At 45.1% G+C, this 16,587-nt stretch overlaps 1 protein-coding gene and 1 long non-coding RNA gene across 2 annotated transcripts; one reads left to right on the plus strand and one right to left on the minus strand.

The window, feature by feature from the left end:
- Window positions 1-3,471: 3,471 nt before the first annotated feature.
- Window positions 3,472-13,424, minus strand: LOC113993507 (serine/threonine-protein kinase PAK 3-like). The gene is made up of 12 exons (XM_039382035.1): window positions 11,517-13,424; window positions 10,660-10,697; window positions 10,112-10,237; window positions 9,304-9,496; window positions 8,908-8,971; window positions 7,831-7,879; window positions 7,351-7,463; window positions 6,676-6,793; window positions 5,760-5,859; window positions 5,268-5,464; window positions 4,616-4,753; window positions 3,472-3,905 (listed from the first exon to the last, which is right to left on the minus strand). The coding sequence occupies exons 1-12, from the start codon at window positions 11,623-11,625 to the stop codon at window positions 3,756-3,758; spliced, it is 1,395 nt and encodes a 464-aa protein (XP_039237969.1). The 5' UTR covers window positions 11,626-13,424; the 3' UTR covers window positions 3,472-3,755.
- Window positions 11,633-16,587, plus strand: LOC120323410. Its single transcript, XR_005563802.1, has 4 exons — window positions 11,633-12,735; window positions 12,850-13,003; window positions 13,281-14,452; window positions 16,300-16,587. It is a non-coding gene; the product is annotated as an uncharacterized LOC120323410 (long non-coding RNA).

Raw genomic sequence — 16,587 nt, forward strand, 5'->3', positions numbered from 1 at the left:
TTTAGAGGAGTGATGTGCCAAAGGCAGCTTCTTTGCACAGAAAAGTACTGAATGGTGGGATCACCACACTGTGTACTTGGAAGGCTTAAAAATTTGGGTGGTATGGCATAAGGAGAGATAGGAGAAAGACTGAAAGCAGGAACAAAGGTCACTTGTTACTGACAGGAAGCATCAACAGAAAATGTGCTTCCTTAAGGTCTTGATATGCTAATGGTGTCCCCCTTGATGAGTTTGGGGAGAGATTGGAGGAGATGGGATATGAAATAGGCTGCAATACTAAAGAGAGAATGAATTAAACCATAGGCAAATGAGGTTAGTTGAGAAGACAAATGAGACAGCGATGTGGTTGCTAAAAATGAGTAAAATCCTGATTAGTTGTGTCCTGACACAAGAAGTTAGGGAACTGACTAAATAGTGGATGATATGCTACCTTCATGGTTGAAAGAACATTTGATAATGTTGCTGTTGAAGTTGCTGTTGTACTAGGGAGAAAAATGGGAAAAGAAAAAGCATCAAAGAAGGTAGTAGGAGAAGATAGGATGCTCCTTCTTTTCTCTCCCATCTTATATTTGTAAAATGAAATGGCTGCACGGAGGAACTCTTGTTTCTTCTTCATTTCCATAGCTTAAATCACTAGTAATAATGCATTTATATTGCACAAAAAAAGAGGAATTAATGTTTTGGAAGAAAAATAGTAATAACACTACTTTCAGTAAAGTTCTCTTTAGAAAAACCTCTAGTATTTTAATCTGTGGAGCAATCTTGGCTCTTTCTGTGTGATCAAACACCTTAATTGTATTTGGTAGTGATCCTAAAGCTTGGCATATAAATTTTTGATGCAACAGATCTGAGTGGATTTCGTTTCTGTAGCTGCATAGGTAACAGATGTTATTATTTATTGTAATTCCTGAGATGGAAAGTGTCTATCTTGGCTGCGAGCCTAGTCTAACTTTGCAGTTCTTCCAGTTAGGAAAGCTTTTTGTCTGCCACCTGTGAATCTTCTTTTGGAACTGAATCACACTTGAAGGTCATTTCTTTCCAGGAAGTGTGTCTTTCAGAGGATTGCAAGATAAATTCACGTTTTCATATAATAGTTATAGTCCTGATTGACATCGTCTTCAGTTAGAAAAGCCAATACTGAGTTTAGAAATTAGTCCTGGAATAAAGCTACTGTTGCTTTTGACATTGCGTAAATTGTTTCAGTGGGCAGAATGATGTAATTTCTGTAGTTTCAGTTTGTGTGTGTATCTCACTGATGTTCATGAATAGAAAGAAAACCAGAAAAAATCCAAGTGATCACTTGATAATTGATGAATCAACCCATACTTGGAAGGTGCCACTGATGAAAAGGTAATGAAATGCATCATTGAGACACAGTCCCAATCTGAAAACAACAGCTGTAGGAACTCAGCTTCAAAATAAGATCTAAACTCATGCACAGAAAGTGTAAGACCCTGTTCAGTGTCAGAAGTGGGCATGAGGGTTTTGGCTGGTTTTTTTTGGTTGGTTGGTTGGTTGGTTTTTTCAGTCAAGTAGCACTTATTCACATGTCTACAGCCTCTGGAGCATCAAAAAAGGGTGTGGTTTTCTTTGTGGAGTGAGTCCAGCTTTAGGACTACACTGGGAAAAAACAATACTGTTGCTAGGACATGGGATGGAAAATCCAAAAGTAGAATATTGTATCACTAGGTACCTATATAATATTGTATTACTAGGTACTCCATGACAGGCTTGGTGAAAGTGCCTATCAGCTCTAATTTGCAAAAGAAATGGTTAATGAAAGTCAAGAAAGACTTACAAAAATTTACATAGTAAAAAATTATTACTGAGTCTATTTTCTTACTAAGGCTCGGAAAAAAAAATTCCACTGACCATGCAGCAGTCAGTACTACTCAATGTGGAGGTAAGTATATAGATTAAGTAATAAAGCATGGATGGAATGCCAATATTTATGCTAACCTCTTTCATGTTTTCAACTAGAGGCCACAGTGAAATTAAGAAGGACCAAATTTAAAAATAGTAAGTGGACTTCTCAGTGCCGTGTGTGCATAACCTTGGAAACACAAGCCTTTGAGAGACCAGGGTCAAGAATGTAGGGAAAGAAAACAAGTTTTGTGGGTGGAAAACATCTACATTTTCATTCAGGAAAACTAAAAAAATATTCTAACCTCTTAGAATTTATGGCATAAATTGGCTTTGATTGCCTAGACAATGAAGATGCTTCCTTTATCTGCACATATTTCATGTGTGTTTCAGGACTTCTGGACTTAATTCTGAACTCTCTGCTATGTCTAACATGTCTAACTGAAAGACAGGATACTGTATGTGTGCATCAGGCACAGCATTGCCAGCTGGTGGAGGGAGGTGATTGTCCTGCTCCCCTCTGTGCTGGTGTGGCCTCAGCTTGTGGGTGACCAATAGAAGGGAGATATAAAGTTCTTGGTGAGTGTCCAAAGGAAGCCCAGGAGGAGGGTGAGGGGCCTTGAGGGGAAGCCTTAGGAGGAGCCACTGAGGTCCCTTGGCTTGTTCGGCCTGGGGAAGAGAAGCCTGAGGGGAGACCTCATTGTGGTCTACAAGTTCCTCGTGAGGGGAAGCAGAGGGGCAGGCACTGATCTCTGTGGTGACCAGTGAGAGGTCCCGAGGGAATGACATGAAGCTGTGTCAGGGCAGGTTTAGGCTGGATATCAGGCAAAGGTTCTTCCCCCCGAGGGTGATTGGGCACTGGAACAGACTCCCCAGGGAAGTGGTCACGGCCCCAATTGTGACAGAGTTCAAGAAGCATTTGAACTACGCTCTCAGGCACATGGTGTGATTCTTGGGGCTGTCCTGTGGGGGGCCAGGAGTTGGACTCGATCCTTGTGGGTCCCTTCCAACTTGGGATATTGTACAACTCTCTGATCCTGTGAAATCATTAATGCTAGGGAATGCCTTATACTTATCTTTTTTGTTCTAACTAGTAGGCCAAAAAACTGAGCACAGTGAAATTAAGAAGGACCAAGTTTAAAAATAGTAAGTGGACTTCTCAGTGCAGTGTGTGCATAACTGAATTACATGAATCACGGGTGTGTTGATGGTGATTTTTATGATACCAAGATTGTAAATCTCATTTGAAGAAAAGGTGACAGAATAGTTGGACTCGTTGAAGAATCACGTGCTGGTGAAGTGTTGTGGTTTAAGTTACCAGCTGGGCTGGTAAGTAAGCACCACACAGCCGCTTGCTCCCCCCCATCCCCATCCCCATCCCCATCCCCATCCCCCTCCCCAGTGGAACAGGGAGGAAAATCAGAAGTAGAACTCGTATGTTGAGATAAGAACAGTTTAATAATTGAAACAGAGTAAAATCCAACATGAATACGAATAGTAATACTAACACTAATACTAATACAAACACTAATAGTAATACTAATGCAAATCCTAATTGTAACAGTAGTAAAACGGAGAAAGAGATGAAACCCAAGCAAAACTCGTATGTTGAGATAAGAACAGTTTAATAATTGAAACAGAGTAAAATCCAATATGAATACAAATAGTAATACTAACACTAATACTAATACAAACTCTAATAGTGATACTAATGCAAATCCTAATTGTAACAGTAGTAAAACGGAGAAAGAGATGAAACCCAAGCAAAACAAGCAATGTACAATGCAGTTGCTCACCACCTGCTGGTGGTGATGCCCTGTGCCCTAATCGACTCCTAAGCGCCCCCTCCTCTGTGGAACTCCCCCAGGGTATTCACTGGGGATGAGGCTCCTTCAGTTTTGTTCTGAGTTCCACCCATCGATGGAACTGGAGGAAGGCATGCCAAAACCCTTCCTCTGTCTGCTGGCCTCCCTCAGCTGGTTTGCTGCATTGATCACAGTCGTCAGGCCGGAGAGGGGCATGGCTGAGAGTAAAAATGGATGCTGCCCAAAGGAAAAGAAAAGAAATGGACCATTACTTTCCAAACTCAGTTCCTCACGAGCTCAAGCAGTATTCCTCGGGTTACCAGAAATGTGCAGAAATAGGACTGAGGGGACCATCTGCACCTCTGTCTTCATGTTCAGGACCTCGTTATGACAGGCAGACGTGGCCCATAGTCCTATTAACCCCTTTCTCAAGGTCGATGGGATATTTGCCCTGCCAGGGCTGTGGGAATGCTGCTTGCTGTCCCAGGGCTTTGGTCCTTTCAGGAAACTCTAAATACTTACTTAGGTTCTTCTTTCCTAAAGACATGGGCTATTCTAGAAGTCAAAAAAGATGAGGAGCATAAGCTGCTCTTCAGGAAACTCAAGGTCACCAAGAAATGTTTATCACCAAGAAAGGATTTGGGCTCACGGGGAGCTGCCCCCAGCCCCTTCCTTCCCACAGCCAAGTTCTCGGACCACTTGGCAGGCACTGATTTTATTGGGTTCCTCCACCACCAGCACCATTTCAGGGCTCCGTTCCTGGCATTAGGAACCAGACAAAACTGAACAGCTCCCTTAGATCCAAATCAGGGCCACCAAAATGATCAGAGGACAGAGCACTTCTGGGGATTAATACGAGGCGGGGGCACCTGATGCCTTGGAGTTTAGCAGACGAGAACACCGATGCATGGGACAGTTGTGTCACTGGCAGCCACTCTGCATTTTACCTGCAGAAGTTCCTCAGCAGACCATCGACTGTCCTCGTCTGCCTGCAAGCAGCGGTTCAGAAAGTCCTGCAATGCAGGGGACAGTTTCTCGCGGTTTTGCAGCTCCGGTATCCCCTTTGAAATGATGAGCTGCATGGCCTGGAGGAAAAGGAAACACGGGACTTTACCTCTTTCTTTCATCTCCCTAACTGCTCCCACAGACCCCATTTTTGATGCTCCATCTTCCAGTGGCAGTTTCTTCCCGGGCAGAGGGTTCAAAATGATTTTTTGACACCAAGAAAAAGGCCCCAGTGCAGCCCCAGGTCTTCCAACATCCAAATGATCTTGCCTTGATAGCTGATTTCCCCAGTGCAGCCCCAGGTCTTCCAACATCCAAATGATCTTGCCTTGATAGCTGATTTCATTGGCTGACCAAGTTAGGAGGAACTCCATCAGCAAAAGCACCTTTTGATTCTCTGAGGATGGACTTTACAGGCTTTACAGGTTATTTTCAAGAGTGACGCAACTAAAGCTATAGAGGATGTGGATGTGCTCTGGGGCCTTTTTTTTATTGCCTTGGCCTTGGCTGGTGGGAATGGTATTTTTTCTCAATGGAGGCAAAACATGGGACAGATGAGAAAGACAGTGGTTATCTGGTAGTATTGCACCTTACCCTGTGAGGAAGCTCCCAAAAATAAGGAGGTTCTCCTTCCAGCATTTCTATCACTGTGATGCCCAGTGCCCAAATATCCACTTTGGGTCCGTATTCCTCTTTAGTTAGATATTCGGGGGCCATCCAGTGAACTGTGCCGACGACTGAGCTTCGTTTGCTCTGCTCAGGTGTGATGCGAGCAGCGAGACCAAAATCAGCTGAGGACAAAAGCCAGTATCATGAAAGCCAGCCTGAATCATGAAGCCAAGTGCAAGAATTGCCCACTAGAAGCCTGAGGAGGCTGAATCCAGCAGGAAAAGCGGCCATGCTCTGTTTCCTCAGGGCTGTAGCCAAGGACACCTTGTTCCTCTCTGCACGTTGCAAGTGTGCTCTCAGCTTGTAGCAGTGCTCCCTGCACTCCCACAGGCACCGCTTTTTGGGAACTGGCAGGCAGTCTCCAGCAGCCCCACGCGCCGCATCCCGGGAACAGCACGGCTGAGCAAGAACACCTACCCAACTTGACGGATCCATCCATTCCAAGCAGAATGTTATCGCCTTTGAGATCCCTGTGGATCACTTGGTGGCAATGGAGGAAGGCCAGTGCTTGCAGGCACTGAGAGAGAAAAAAGAAACAGGAGAGTAAAAATGAATGACCCAATTTCCTCACCCAACAAAGGCAATGGCTTTAAAGATTTCAGTTCTAGGTGAACAGTGAGGACTGGCAGACCATGGTGGTGTCAAGAGGAAGAGCTTGCTGCTGCCTCCGCACTAGTAAACCCCTACCTTTCTAAGGGAAGGCACATTCCCTTTTGAGGTTTGGAAAGAGAAATGGCAATTGTTGTCATGCTGCACCCCTGCAGACACAGACAAAATGACTGCTGCTGCAGTGCGTGGGCTCTCTCCATGCAGAGGGTAAATCATGGTTTGCCAAAACAGTGAAACTCCCTCTCCTGAGGGGATCAAGTGGATCGCTTCTGGGTGGGAGGCTGCAGGACCAAGATCTTATTGCTAGCTGGAAGAGCAGACTTGGAAGTAGCATTTTAGTAATTTTGCAGATGCAAACACCGTTTTGGGTGGAATGCTCTGCCTTTCAGCTGAGGACTGTGACAAATGAGTTTCTGTTTTTCTTTGCTGTTAGTATAAAATTCTGCCACCAGCATGTTTGCACTTACAGGTAGGGAATGCAGTAGAGACAGGCTCCAGGCAAACAATTTGGCAAAGTTGCGAATAGTAAATAAAATAAGAAAAAAGAGAGAGGGTACAGCAAGAGTTGTACTGGCAGGCCATTCACTGAAGATGCTCTTTCTTCTCCATATTGGAAAAGCAACACGGAAACAAAGCTCTAACCATGAAATCACTCCTGTTCTTGCTGCTTGTTTAGAAGTCCCAGCCTGCCCAAACAACTGGAAGCACCAGTGGCATCCCTTACCTCTCGAGAGACAGCTGCCATCATTCCTTCACTCATGCTTATTTCCTTAACAACATCGCTTAAGGCGCCTCCGTCTAGGTATTCCATCACTATCCACAGTTTATCTCCAACCAGGTAGCTGAAAGAAGAAAACAATGGCAGGGAGAATGGGCATAGCTAAATTACCCTACCTAAATACTGAAGTCGATTTCTGTTCTTGGAAGAGTTGGGAATGAACACGGAATAAAATGCAGAGACATTCCTCCTAGGCTATACACTCCTTGGAACCTGTGTAGTCTAAGTGAGAAAGGCACATCCATGAAAACTGAGATGTCTCAGATGGCAAGGGAGTGAAAAATACAGGGAAATAATTCCTATGATGCTTTATCAGCAGTTGTCATAAGAGACAGAAAATATGATTAACTTAAAAAGACTCCCCAAACAAACAGCAAAACCGACCTGGTAGTAATGAACTTCCAGGCTGTTGTTTTAGGAAGATAGGGATGACTTGAAACAATGCATGCCAGAAAAGATGAATGCAGACAAAATGCACTCTCCTCCCATACATTGTATAGGAATAGATAAAAAATAATACTAGAAAGCTGACTTCTCTGCCAGAGACCAAAGGGGGTTCTTTTAACCTTTGGCTTGCAGTCTGTAAAGGAACAGTCACATGATCATACCCGAACTACTTACCTGTCTAAATAGTTAACAATATTTGGATGCTTGTTGTCCCTCATGACAATGAGCTCATCGACAATTCGTTCCTTTTTGAGCTGTTTTTGGAGACACACTTGCTTTATGGCCACCTAAAATGACATTGAAAACCATTAACTTGGGAAGTCTCTTGCACAAGATCAGACCAAAATTTGATTTTGCAACTCTAAAGAACACTCTTGAACGCAGTTTAGATTTGTAATTGTTTCCTGGATTGAAAAAGAAAGAACATGCTCTCTGGCATTTTCTGGGTATGCTCTGGGTTAGGATCAGGGCTTAGGGCTTTTGATCCCTCACAGACCTCTATCCAAGCCCAGTTCCAAAGCCCAGCACTGCATGGGGGATGAGAAACTCCCCAGAAGATCCAGAGGTATTTGCTGACAGCCAAAAATGTGATTTCAGATGTCTGAAGCTGTAGCCCCAAAAGCTGCAAAATCTGCTGGGCATGTTGACACTTACCTCTCCTCCTGTGGCAGTGTCGGTCGCTGCATAGACTGTTCCGAAAGCCCTAGAAAGAAAACAGCAGCGAAGAAAAGAATGAAAGCCAGCCCAGACAGGAGATGTCTGCTGCCTGGAGTGTTTCTAAATCACCTGGCTCCATGTATGCTTCAGCCAAGAGCAGAGCAGCCTACCGGCCCTGTGCCATGCAGGGTATCCAAGAGAAAACTTGGGTGCAACATGAAGGGCTGGAGAAAATCTCAAGTGTACAGCCCAGATTAACTTAATTCAGACCCCTCCCTAAGTTGGGGGAGCATGTCCACAAAAACTGGAAAGGAATATATTTCCTTCTTTTTCCATTTGGCCTTGCTGAGTGCTCAGACCTCTAACTGCTTTGTTCTCAGATCCCTCCTTTGAAGGTCTCTGCCAATCTCAGGCAACACCCTATTCTGAGAAGCCTGAACACATGTGAGGGGCCATTTGAGGAAAGGATCTAGAAATGGCTTTCTCCAGCCTGTAAGGAAACCAGTCTCCAGCCACCTTTGAGGTCATTTGCCATCATCAGGATGCATTTTCCTCTCAACTGCCTTGACACTGGGTCTATTACTGAATTAGGTTTTACTACTTCTGCTACAAAGAGAGTTTCTTTTTTATCTCTTTTTTCTGTTTCTAAATGATGTGGTTATACTGCTGACCACTGACTATTGTTTTCCGCAAAATATTGGAAGTTCCTGAAAACTGTTATCTGGTCTCAGGAGGTCAGTTGCTCTTTTTGGCAAGAAAGTTTCTTTCTCCTTTCTTTTCCTTGGCTGTATTATTTGGAGACGTAGAGACATCATTTGTCACAAGCAAAGAGGCAAACAGGTGCCAGGTACTTGAAGGACAGGAGATCCTGCTCCTTGCTACGGGCAAGACACTGCCAGCATGCAGTTGTCTTTGAGGATGCCATCTGACCACAGTTCTAAATTGGGATCAGCACTGAGAGGCAGAAGGATCTAAACACAGTGTCTGAACATGCTTGGAGCCTGTCTGACTTCCCACCTGACCTTGCACCAGCAAAATACCTGGCTTTGTGGAAGGAACTGTGATCAGACTTACCCACTGGCAATTTTTTCCCATTCAACGTACTTCTTCATAGGATCTCCCACACTCACAATGCTCCCTGAAAAAAACAAATGAAAGATGGTCACTTCAGGATGACAATACCAGCCTCCAGCAGGTCAGAACTGCAGCTCCTCTGCCTGGGGCTGTGAGCTGAAGTCAGTTGGGTAACAACAATAACAACAACAAGAAGAAGAGAGGCAGATCTGTAGTCCAGATGGCTTCCACAAAGACTGGTTTTCTACAGTCCTTTGAAGAGTTACATTGACAGGAAACTGGGAGAAAGAGGGAGAAACATTCTGAGGAGACAGAAAAGAACAGGTAGCAAGGCAAGTGTTTGTTGTCTAGGAACATTAGCACTGCCCTATGAGGCAAGAAATGCAGAAGACATACTCAATTTCTCGAGGCTGTCCTCCTCTACTGTCTTTTGCTGCTCGTTGGTGCTGCTGCAGGAACTGCTGGAAGTGCTTATATAGGGGATCTCAGGTGTGGGAGTGTTGTCTTTGTCAGCAGCTTCCAGTGCAGTGGCTTCCAGTGCAGCAGCTTCCAGGGCAGTGGAAGATTTTGTTCCAGAGCATGTATTGGTCTGTGACAAGAAATCAGTTTGCGTCAGAAAGGAGGCTTGCAGAGATACTTCTCATCAGTATTTCAAGCTTTAGGGAACAGCCATTAAGTTCCAGCCCTTCTCAGAGACCGACCTCCTCTTGCCATGGCCGAGCTGCGTAGGACTCTTCTCACCCGACTTTGGTCACGTAAAAGTTATGGGTGTAGTTTAAAGTGTCCATTTAGCCCCTTAAATAGTGCGTGGAGGAGGGCAGGGACCTGCACGGGACAGTTTCTCCCAGGTATCCACATGCAGCAAGGCTGTGAACTGTGCCTTTGGAGCGCTCGCTCCGCTGGTGACAGGGAGGCTGCGCAGACACTGCAGGCTAAGTGTCTCCCCATTTACAGACACAAGGCTACCTCTCATCCCATACAGAGAGAAACTCGTGGGCCCTGTCAGAATGCCAGGAAAACGATGACTGAACTTGAAAGTTCAGAACCCATTTTCCAGGTGTCAGTGGCTGGGGGGAGGAAACACTTTGTTATGGTAGGATTCCAGCCCTCAGGATTTTCAGCCATGAGGGGCAAGTGCTGTCTGGTCTGAAACAGGCAGCTCTGAATTACAGTAATGAGAGTGCTAGGCAAAGCTGGCTCTTACAGAGTTTGGCTGTTCAGGCTCTGGTGCAGCAACAGGTGGAGCTTCGTTGTTGTCTTCCTCCTCTGTATCCTCATAAAGGGAAGGAAGAGAAGGAGCCTGAGGAGGGTCAGCTTGAGGTAGTTTCCTCTGTGGACAGACAGCAGCGTGAGCGACAGGGAGTCACATATCATTTAGAACCTTATTTCTATGCAGCTATCTATCCAGCTGTACTAAGGAGAAATCATAACCTTTGATAGCAAGGGGATTCTAAGTTGCTCCAGCTAAGTTCAAGGGGGCTAATTAGACAGCAGTGCATCTTGTTGTGAACTGCTGTTGTTCCCCCATGGCTAAAAGCAGCAAGAAACTTTCTGTCTGCAAAACCAGACTGTCATCTACTTAAAAGGCCTCCAAGAGACAAATAAAAACCAGCCAGGGAACCCTTTTCTTCTGATGCAAAGACACTGAGAAGACTTTCTTTCTGCCTGGAGGGCTGGCACTCAATTGCAACAAGCGAAGGTCAGGGCTTGCTGCTGAAAGGCTAGGAATGTCAGGGTTACTTTGCCGCTCACCGAAGGACGGCCTCTTCTGTTTCTAAACACATATTTACCTGCAATGGGGAAAGGAAAATGAAGCAGATGTTAGAAAACTGGCTGTTGTGGGGAATCCCATGGAAAAAGTCAACCCAAATGGAGAGCATTTTTCTTTCACAACATCCCTTCAGTAGCACAGTTCTTTCACACAGGGAGCAAGAGAACAGCACAATATAGCAGGTTGTTGTTTTGCTACAGCTTCTTGGGCCGAGTTTTCTGCCCTGTTTTGCCAGGGCAGTTTCTATTTTTCTTATTCTAAATCAAATAAAGTGAAACTTGGTCAAGAAAAGGCACATTGTCCTTTGACAGTCATTGATTCTGTTCTGCCCAAGAGCTAAAGCATCTGTCCTCTCCTCCTCTGCTCCCCTATTCTCCCCCACACTCTCTAGAAGTTTGCATTTCATCACCAAAGCAAGAGCTATTTGAGCAAACATTGTGGCAGGTCACACTGCCCAACCTATGAATGATGGAATTTAGGGAAAAACTGGAGAGAACTGCACAGTCTTTAGAGGGACTTCTGAGGAGCTCTGCCAATCTGCATTTGGGAAGTTGTATTGGCTGAAGCAGCAACTGAGGAAATTACAGACTCCGCTGCCATGGACTAACCCGTGTAGGGCACAGAACCCTGTGGGTTCAATTGCAAATGCTGCCCACACCCCCTTGAATGGCTGGAGACACCCCCTTTGGAGCTGATGCCCCTGACATGAGCTTTACCAAAATCATGGTATCTGTGGGGCATTTTGGTTTCAAAGGCAATGCAGTCACTAAGGGGCAGCATAAACAACACTTCGATCCAAAAGCCAGGTTGGCTGCACCTGGAGAAAACCTCTACTTACTTGCTAGATGGGTCAGCAGCCCGGGTTTGTCTGGGTGGGAACAAAAAGCATAGGCCATAGGAAAAACCCGGCGAAAGGCGGCACAGACTCGCCGGAACACTTTAGCCATGCTGGGCAAGAATTCCACAGCCTGTGCACGCCAAGGAAGAAAAGGACACCCCTGGTGTCCAAGTGCAGCCTGCTGGAGGTGAGTGCCTCGATGAGGAGCACCCTCCCGCTACGAGCACGCCAAACACACTGTGCACACGGAGGCTCCCGTGCACGAGGACAACGGTCTGTGCACCAGGACAACACTCCATGCACGAGGACAACGGTCCGTGCACCAGCACAACACTCCGTGCATGAGGACAACGGTCCGTGCACCAGGACAACACTCCATGCACCAGGACAACGGTCCGTGCACCAGGACAACGGTTCCAGTGACATCACAACAGCAGCTGCTCTAGCTTTGCTTGCAGATGTATGCAGAGCCCCTGAATGTTCTCTACAGCTAATGCCAAAAAAATGTTGGAAAATTCTCCTCTGTCACTGGAAGCCTGTCCCACTGCCCTGGAATGCCCTGTACATGGAAAGCCCAAGACTGTGGGTTTAGAAGAGCCAAAAACCACAGCCTCACAGATCTGCCCCAAGATCCCACACTACCTGTAGGATGACTTGCAGACATTTCATCCCCATGAAAATCAGGTGCAATTGGTCTCTGTCAAAATCTAGAGCTAAAAGCAGGACCCAGCTTGAAAAAGAAAAGAAAGGAATGTCAATGGAAGGAAAGAAAGGGCACAAAACTCCTCTGGAAATGAGCTCTGCCCTTCCATGGAATAAGGATTTGAGGCTTAGCTTGTTTTCCTGGTGATTTAGTGCAGACATCAAGGGACTATCCTCTGGTGGTGGACAACAGAGTGTCCTTTAGAAGCTTTATCCTGGGCTTGTAGTGCTTAGTAAGGCAAACACATTTGGTGCAATGGTCGCTGGTGTGTGATTCAAAGGCACACCCTGATACAATTGATTTCCAGCTTCCCAGGGAACACTGCGTGGTAACAAATCTGCCTTTCAGCTCTCCAACTCCTTACACTGGGGTGTACCACAGCTGCTGAGGAGGTCTCTTTGTTGAGCTCCTGTAGCTCTGCAGGTTCTCTGCTGTAAATATTACAGAACGCAGGGACTCGGAAAACAAGCTGAGAGTGCCCAAGGCTTGGAGGAAATCTTGGGCTCCACCTTACAGGTGAGGGTGTCATTTGAAAACTGATGCACTTGCTGAAAGCCCCAGGTCTACACTGAAATTCTGTGGATGAAAAGTTGCTTTACTTATCCCGTATTAATTGTCCCTTCTTATCAGTGTGCTGCTGCAGTGCTCTGACAGCTCAAAGAAGCCTTTTGGTCCTATGTCACACCCCTGGGAGCTTCCCTGTGCACATCCGTGAGCCACAGAGGTCAGGCCGTAATGGGCGTAAAGAAAGACAGACGGACAGAAAAGCAAGTTCAAAGAGAAGGTGGGAGCACTTAGAAGGTGGGAGGAGGAGGAAACCAATGGGCCAAAATGGGCAAGTCCCATCAAAAAAGGGAGTTATGAGGCAGAGACCAAATAGATCAGGTGGTGGACAGGCCACAGGAAGGCAGGCTTAGGAACACAGAAAACACACGAGCGTTCCAAAGTTCAGAAGCATCATTCCACCCTCGTCCTCCTCTCACTTTTAAACCAGTCAAGGCCAGACTGCAAAGAGCAAGACCTGTGAGATGTAACTTGCTGCTTCCGTTTTCTTTCTTTAGGAAATCTCTTTTCTGTTTCAAGCCCCTGAAAGTCCTGAAGAGGAGAGAGGAGGCGACAGGCAAACAGTGCTCATATTATCAGTTCACACACTTTAACCTGGCGCTGCCAAGCCCACCATATCCCCAGGTGCCTCATCTACATGTCTTTTAAATGCCTTCAGGGAAGGCGACCCTACCAGTGCCCTCTCCAGCCTGTTCTTGAAACTCAATCAAAATAAATTAAAAAGAAAAAGTTTACTCGCAGGGAGTGTGCCACTTTCTACTCTTACAGCAGACTGTAGAATCGTCCTCACCACAGACAAGTGTACCCAGTCAGGACTTCCAGCTGGAATGAAAAAGCCCCAGAACTCTCAAACTTCAAAGCCCAGAGTTCTGCTGCTCCCAATCCTTCCTTCTCTGAGAATCCCAAATGATGATTTCATGATGGCTGAGCCCGATGGCCTCCAACCATCACAGCACCCACCAGTCCTTCTCTGTTCACAAACAACAGGTCTAATGGGTGCCTTCCCTCATTCTGCCTTTGTGCTTTGAAAAGTTCTCACGTATTTGTTGGCTCCAGTCTTTCTTGGAGCACTGCCTGGGGTGGCTTCATTCCCTTCCCCATGTGAAACAGACCGTAACTTGCTCAGACTGTTCCTCCATCTTTTGTGGAAGAATAAAAGTTGGCATATGTTTCCATCAGTGGAGTGCCTGATGGAAAAAGAAGGGGAAAAAGATTAAGAAGTTCAAATGCTCAAGAAATGAAGAAGAGAGAAAAAGCTGAAGTAAAGAGAAAAAAAGGAAGTAGCAGAAACTGGATCGGAGAGGATTGGATTTAGAGACAATAAGGTCCAAACCTTGTGATCTTATGTGCAAATCGCACCACAGGAACATTGCAAAACCAGGGCCCAGACTTTGGTCCCCACAGACCTTAAGCCACCTCTGGTCTGAGGTGCGATATTGGAAACGTATTAAGATGGAAATAAGTACTGTTTTTCTTCACAAAACTGTCCTAAATCTGTCCGGAGAGATCAAATCTTGTGTCTCTGTGATCAGATGTAAGCTCCACAACCAAAACCACAAAAGAACCTGTCCATTTGTTTTTAAGAATACACCTGAATTTAGCAAGTAATTCTGGAGATCACAAACAGTATCTCTGAAGATTTACAGATTTGTTAATTTAAAATAAAAATGTAAGTACAAAATTAGTCCTGTTCTTTATGGCTACATGATAGATGGTATTGCATTTAGTCTAAAATTAATAAGCAGGTTTATAGTCACATGCCTTTTGAAATGTTCACTGCAGCAATCTAGAGTTCTAAAAGTGAGAGAGGCTTTATTCTACACCTCGAGAACCTTTGGTGGGGTTTTGCTTTGCTGCACTTATCTACAAGTTGGGAATTAGGATCCCTTTTGCAGTACATTCTGTCTTTGCAAAACCAGCACATTTTAATTTTCGAAAGACCCTCACAGTGAAGGGTGGAAAGCCTGACATTAGTTTCTTCTAAAAGACAAGGCAGGCAAAGGTAGAGGTTAGAAGCAGGTCCTTGAGCTCGTAAATGTCAAATTTGCCAAGACCTTAATAAAATCCTGTGAATACAAAATATATGGTAAACATTAGGAATGGGATAAGAAAAGAGCAACCTATGAAATGCATGAGAAAAAGTTCTGAAAATTTTCTGCCCCTCTCGCAGTCAGGACAAGCAGAGGGAAAAGCAGTGGGAAAAGGTAGAAAAGAAGAAAAAAAGAGAAGGTGTAAAAAAATGGAATCCAATGTAGGAAGGTCAGCCTCACTGACATGCCATTCACACTTAGTTACCCTGCAAGGTGAGGGGACCCACAGGCGCAGCTTTGAGCATATTCCTCCCTTTTGTCCAAAGAATAAGTGCAATTTAAAGACACAAAGGAAATTCATCCCTATATGTACTAGGAAGCATGTCCGACAGCATGAACGTGTCTAAGTCTTTCAAATGAGCACTGGCAGGACATCTTTCTGCTGTTGTGAACTAGCTGGGAAATAAATGCACTAGAAATCTTTCACTAGAAGGTACCAGCCAATTAACTGACACAGGGCTTCATCAAACTTCATGAAGAACGTGCTTTGCAATTTGTATGTTTACTGCAGCAAATTTTCTGCTCTTGCTGGCTGTTTTGTGCTGGCCAAATTACTCACCTAGAAGTCATGGTTTCCCCCGGAGTGATTCTGCTTAGAACAGTTTGAAGTGTGCATCACTGTAGATATTTGATTAGCTTTAGACAAATTTTGCTATAAACATCCATGCCTAAATTCTGTGGTATTTCTGTGCTTGCATAGAGAGATCAGCTTTGGCAGGGGCTTGCGTTCTCTGTGCCGTGGTTCTTGCGAGCAGCGTGTGAGGATTGAATTGTGTTGAGAGAAACAGAACTGCCTTACTGTGCATCTGTGAACCTGCAGATGTGTGTACATAAGTTATACTCAATTATATGTATACATGTGTGTTATGTACATCTATTATATGTATATATAGTGTACACATACCTGCATACGTGTGTACATGTGTTATGCCCTGTTAGCCTATCCTCACTTTTCCATCTGTCCATCTCTGTACATCAGCACAGAGACCACAAGAGAAGCAGCTGTCCTCCCAGTGTGTAGAATTTTCCTCTGGTTTTAGGCAAGAGGAATCTACAGTTAGGATCTTGTGCTGCTAATCAGTGTGCTCCCGAAGGAGCCACGTGAGGAGCCTCATCCCTGTATTGATGGCTGTGAGAAAGCAAACAGGTTGTCACACAAGTGTACAAAGCTCGGTGCTACAATGGCTTCTGTAGCATGAGGGCTTTGTGTCCAAGTATTTTTTCTGCTCCTGTGGAAGTGCCAGTTCTGAAGGACTCTGGAGAATCTGGAAGCAATCTGGCCCTTGTGTTTGAAAATTCATGCAACTTCTAAAGTCCCCACTCTAGGATTGACAAAGAAAGGATGCTTGTGATTCACTATCATTTTCAAAAGAGTCTTGGAGTTACAATTTCCATCATGCTTTTACTCTTCCCTTTTCCTTTCCAGGGGGTCAAGTTGCATGTAGCACTTCAAATGACACAGGCAGGATTTCAGCACCTCAGGGCCACGTCTCTGCTTCTGGAAGCAAAAGATCTTCTATTTCTCACAGGTGAGCAAAGCGACTTTTCCTGGAGAGTGCAAGTGTTGCTAGCGAAGCGATAGACTGCTGTGTAAGGTGTGATGTTGGCCTTTCACCTTCTTCCCCAAGAGTTCCATCACAAAGCATACAAAAGGAGACTGAAGGCTCCAACTTCACAGCACAGCTTCAGATCTCTTAGCACAGCAAGTCATCAG

This window comes from Pipra filicauda, unplaced genomic scaffold, assembly GCF_003945595.2.
Source record: "Pipra filicauda isolate LSUMZ 115617 unplaced genomic scaffold, ASM394559v2 scaffold252_size1811890_pilon, whole genome shotgun sequence".
Lineage (NCBI taxonomy): Eukaryota > Metazoa > Chordata > Aves > Passeriformes > Pipridae > Pipra > Pipra filicauda.

Excerpts from the sequence above, each read along its gene's own strand:
- LOC113993507 (XM_039382035.1), bottom strand. The coding sequence starts at position 11,625 with ATGGCTAAAGTGTTCCGGCGAGTCTGTGCCGCCTTTCGCCGGGTTTTT. Across the intron at positions 7,880-8,907 it reads TGGGAAAAAATTGCCAGTGG|GGCTTTCGGAACAGTCTATG; the intron begins GTAAGTCTGATC and ends TTTTCTTTCTAG. Across the intron at positions 7,464-7,830 it reads ACACTGCCACAGGAGGAGAG|GTGGCCATAAAGCAAGTGTG; the intron begins GTAAGTGTCAAC and ends ATGTCATTTTAG.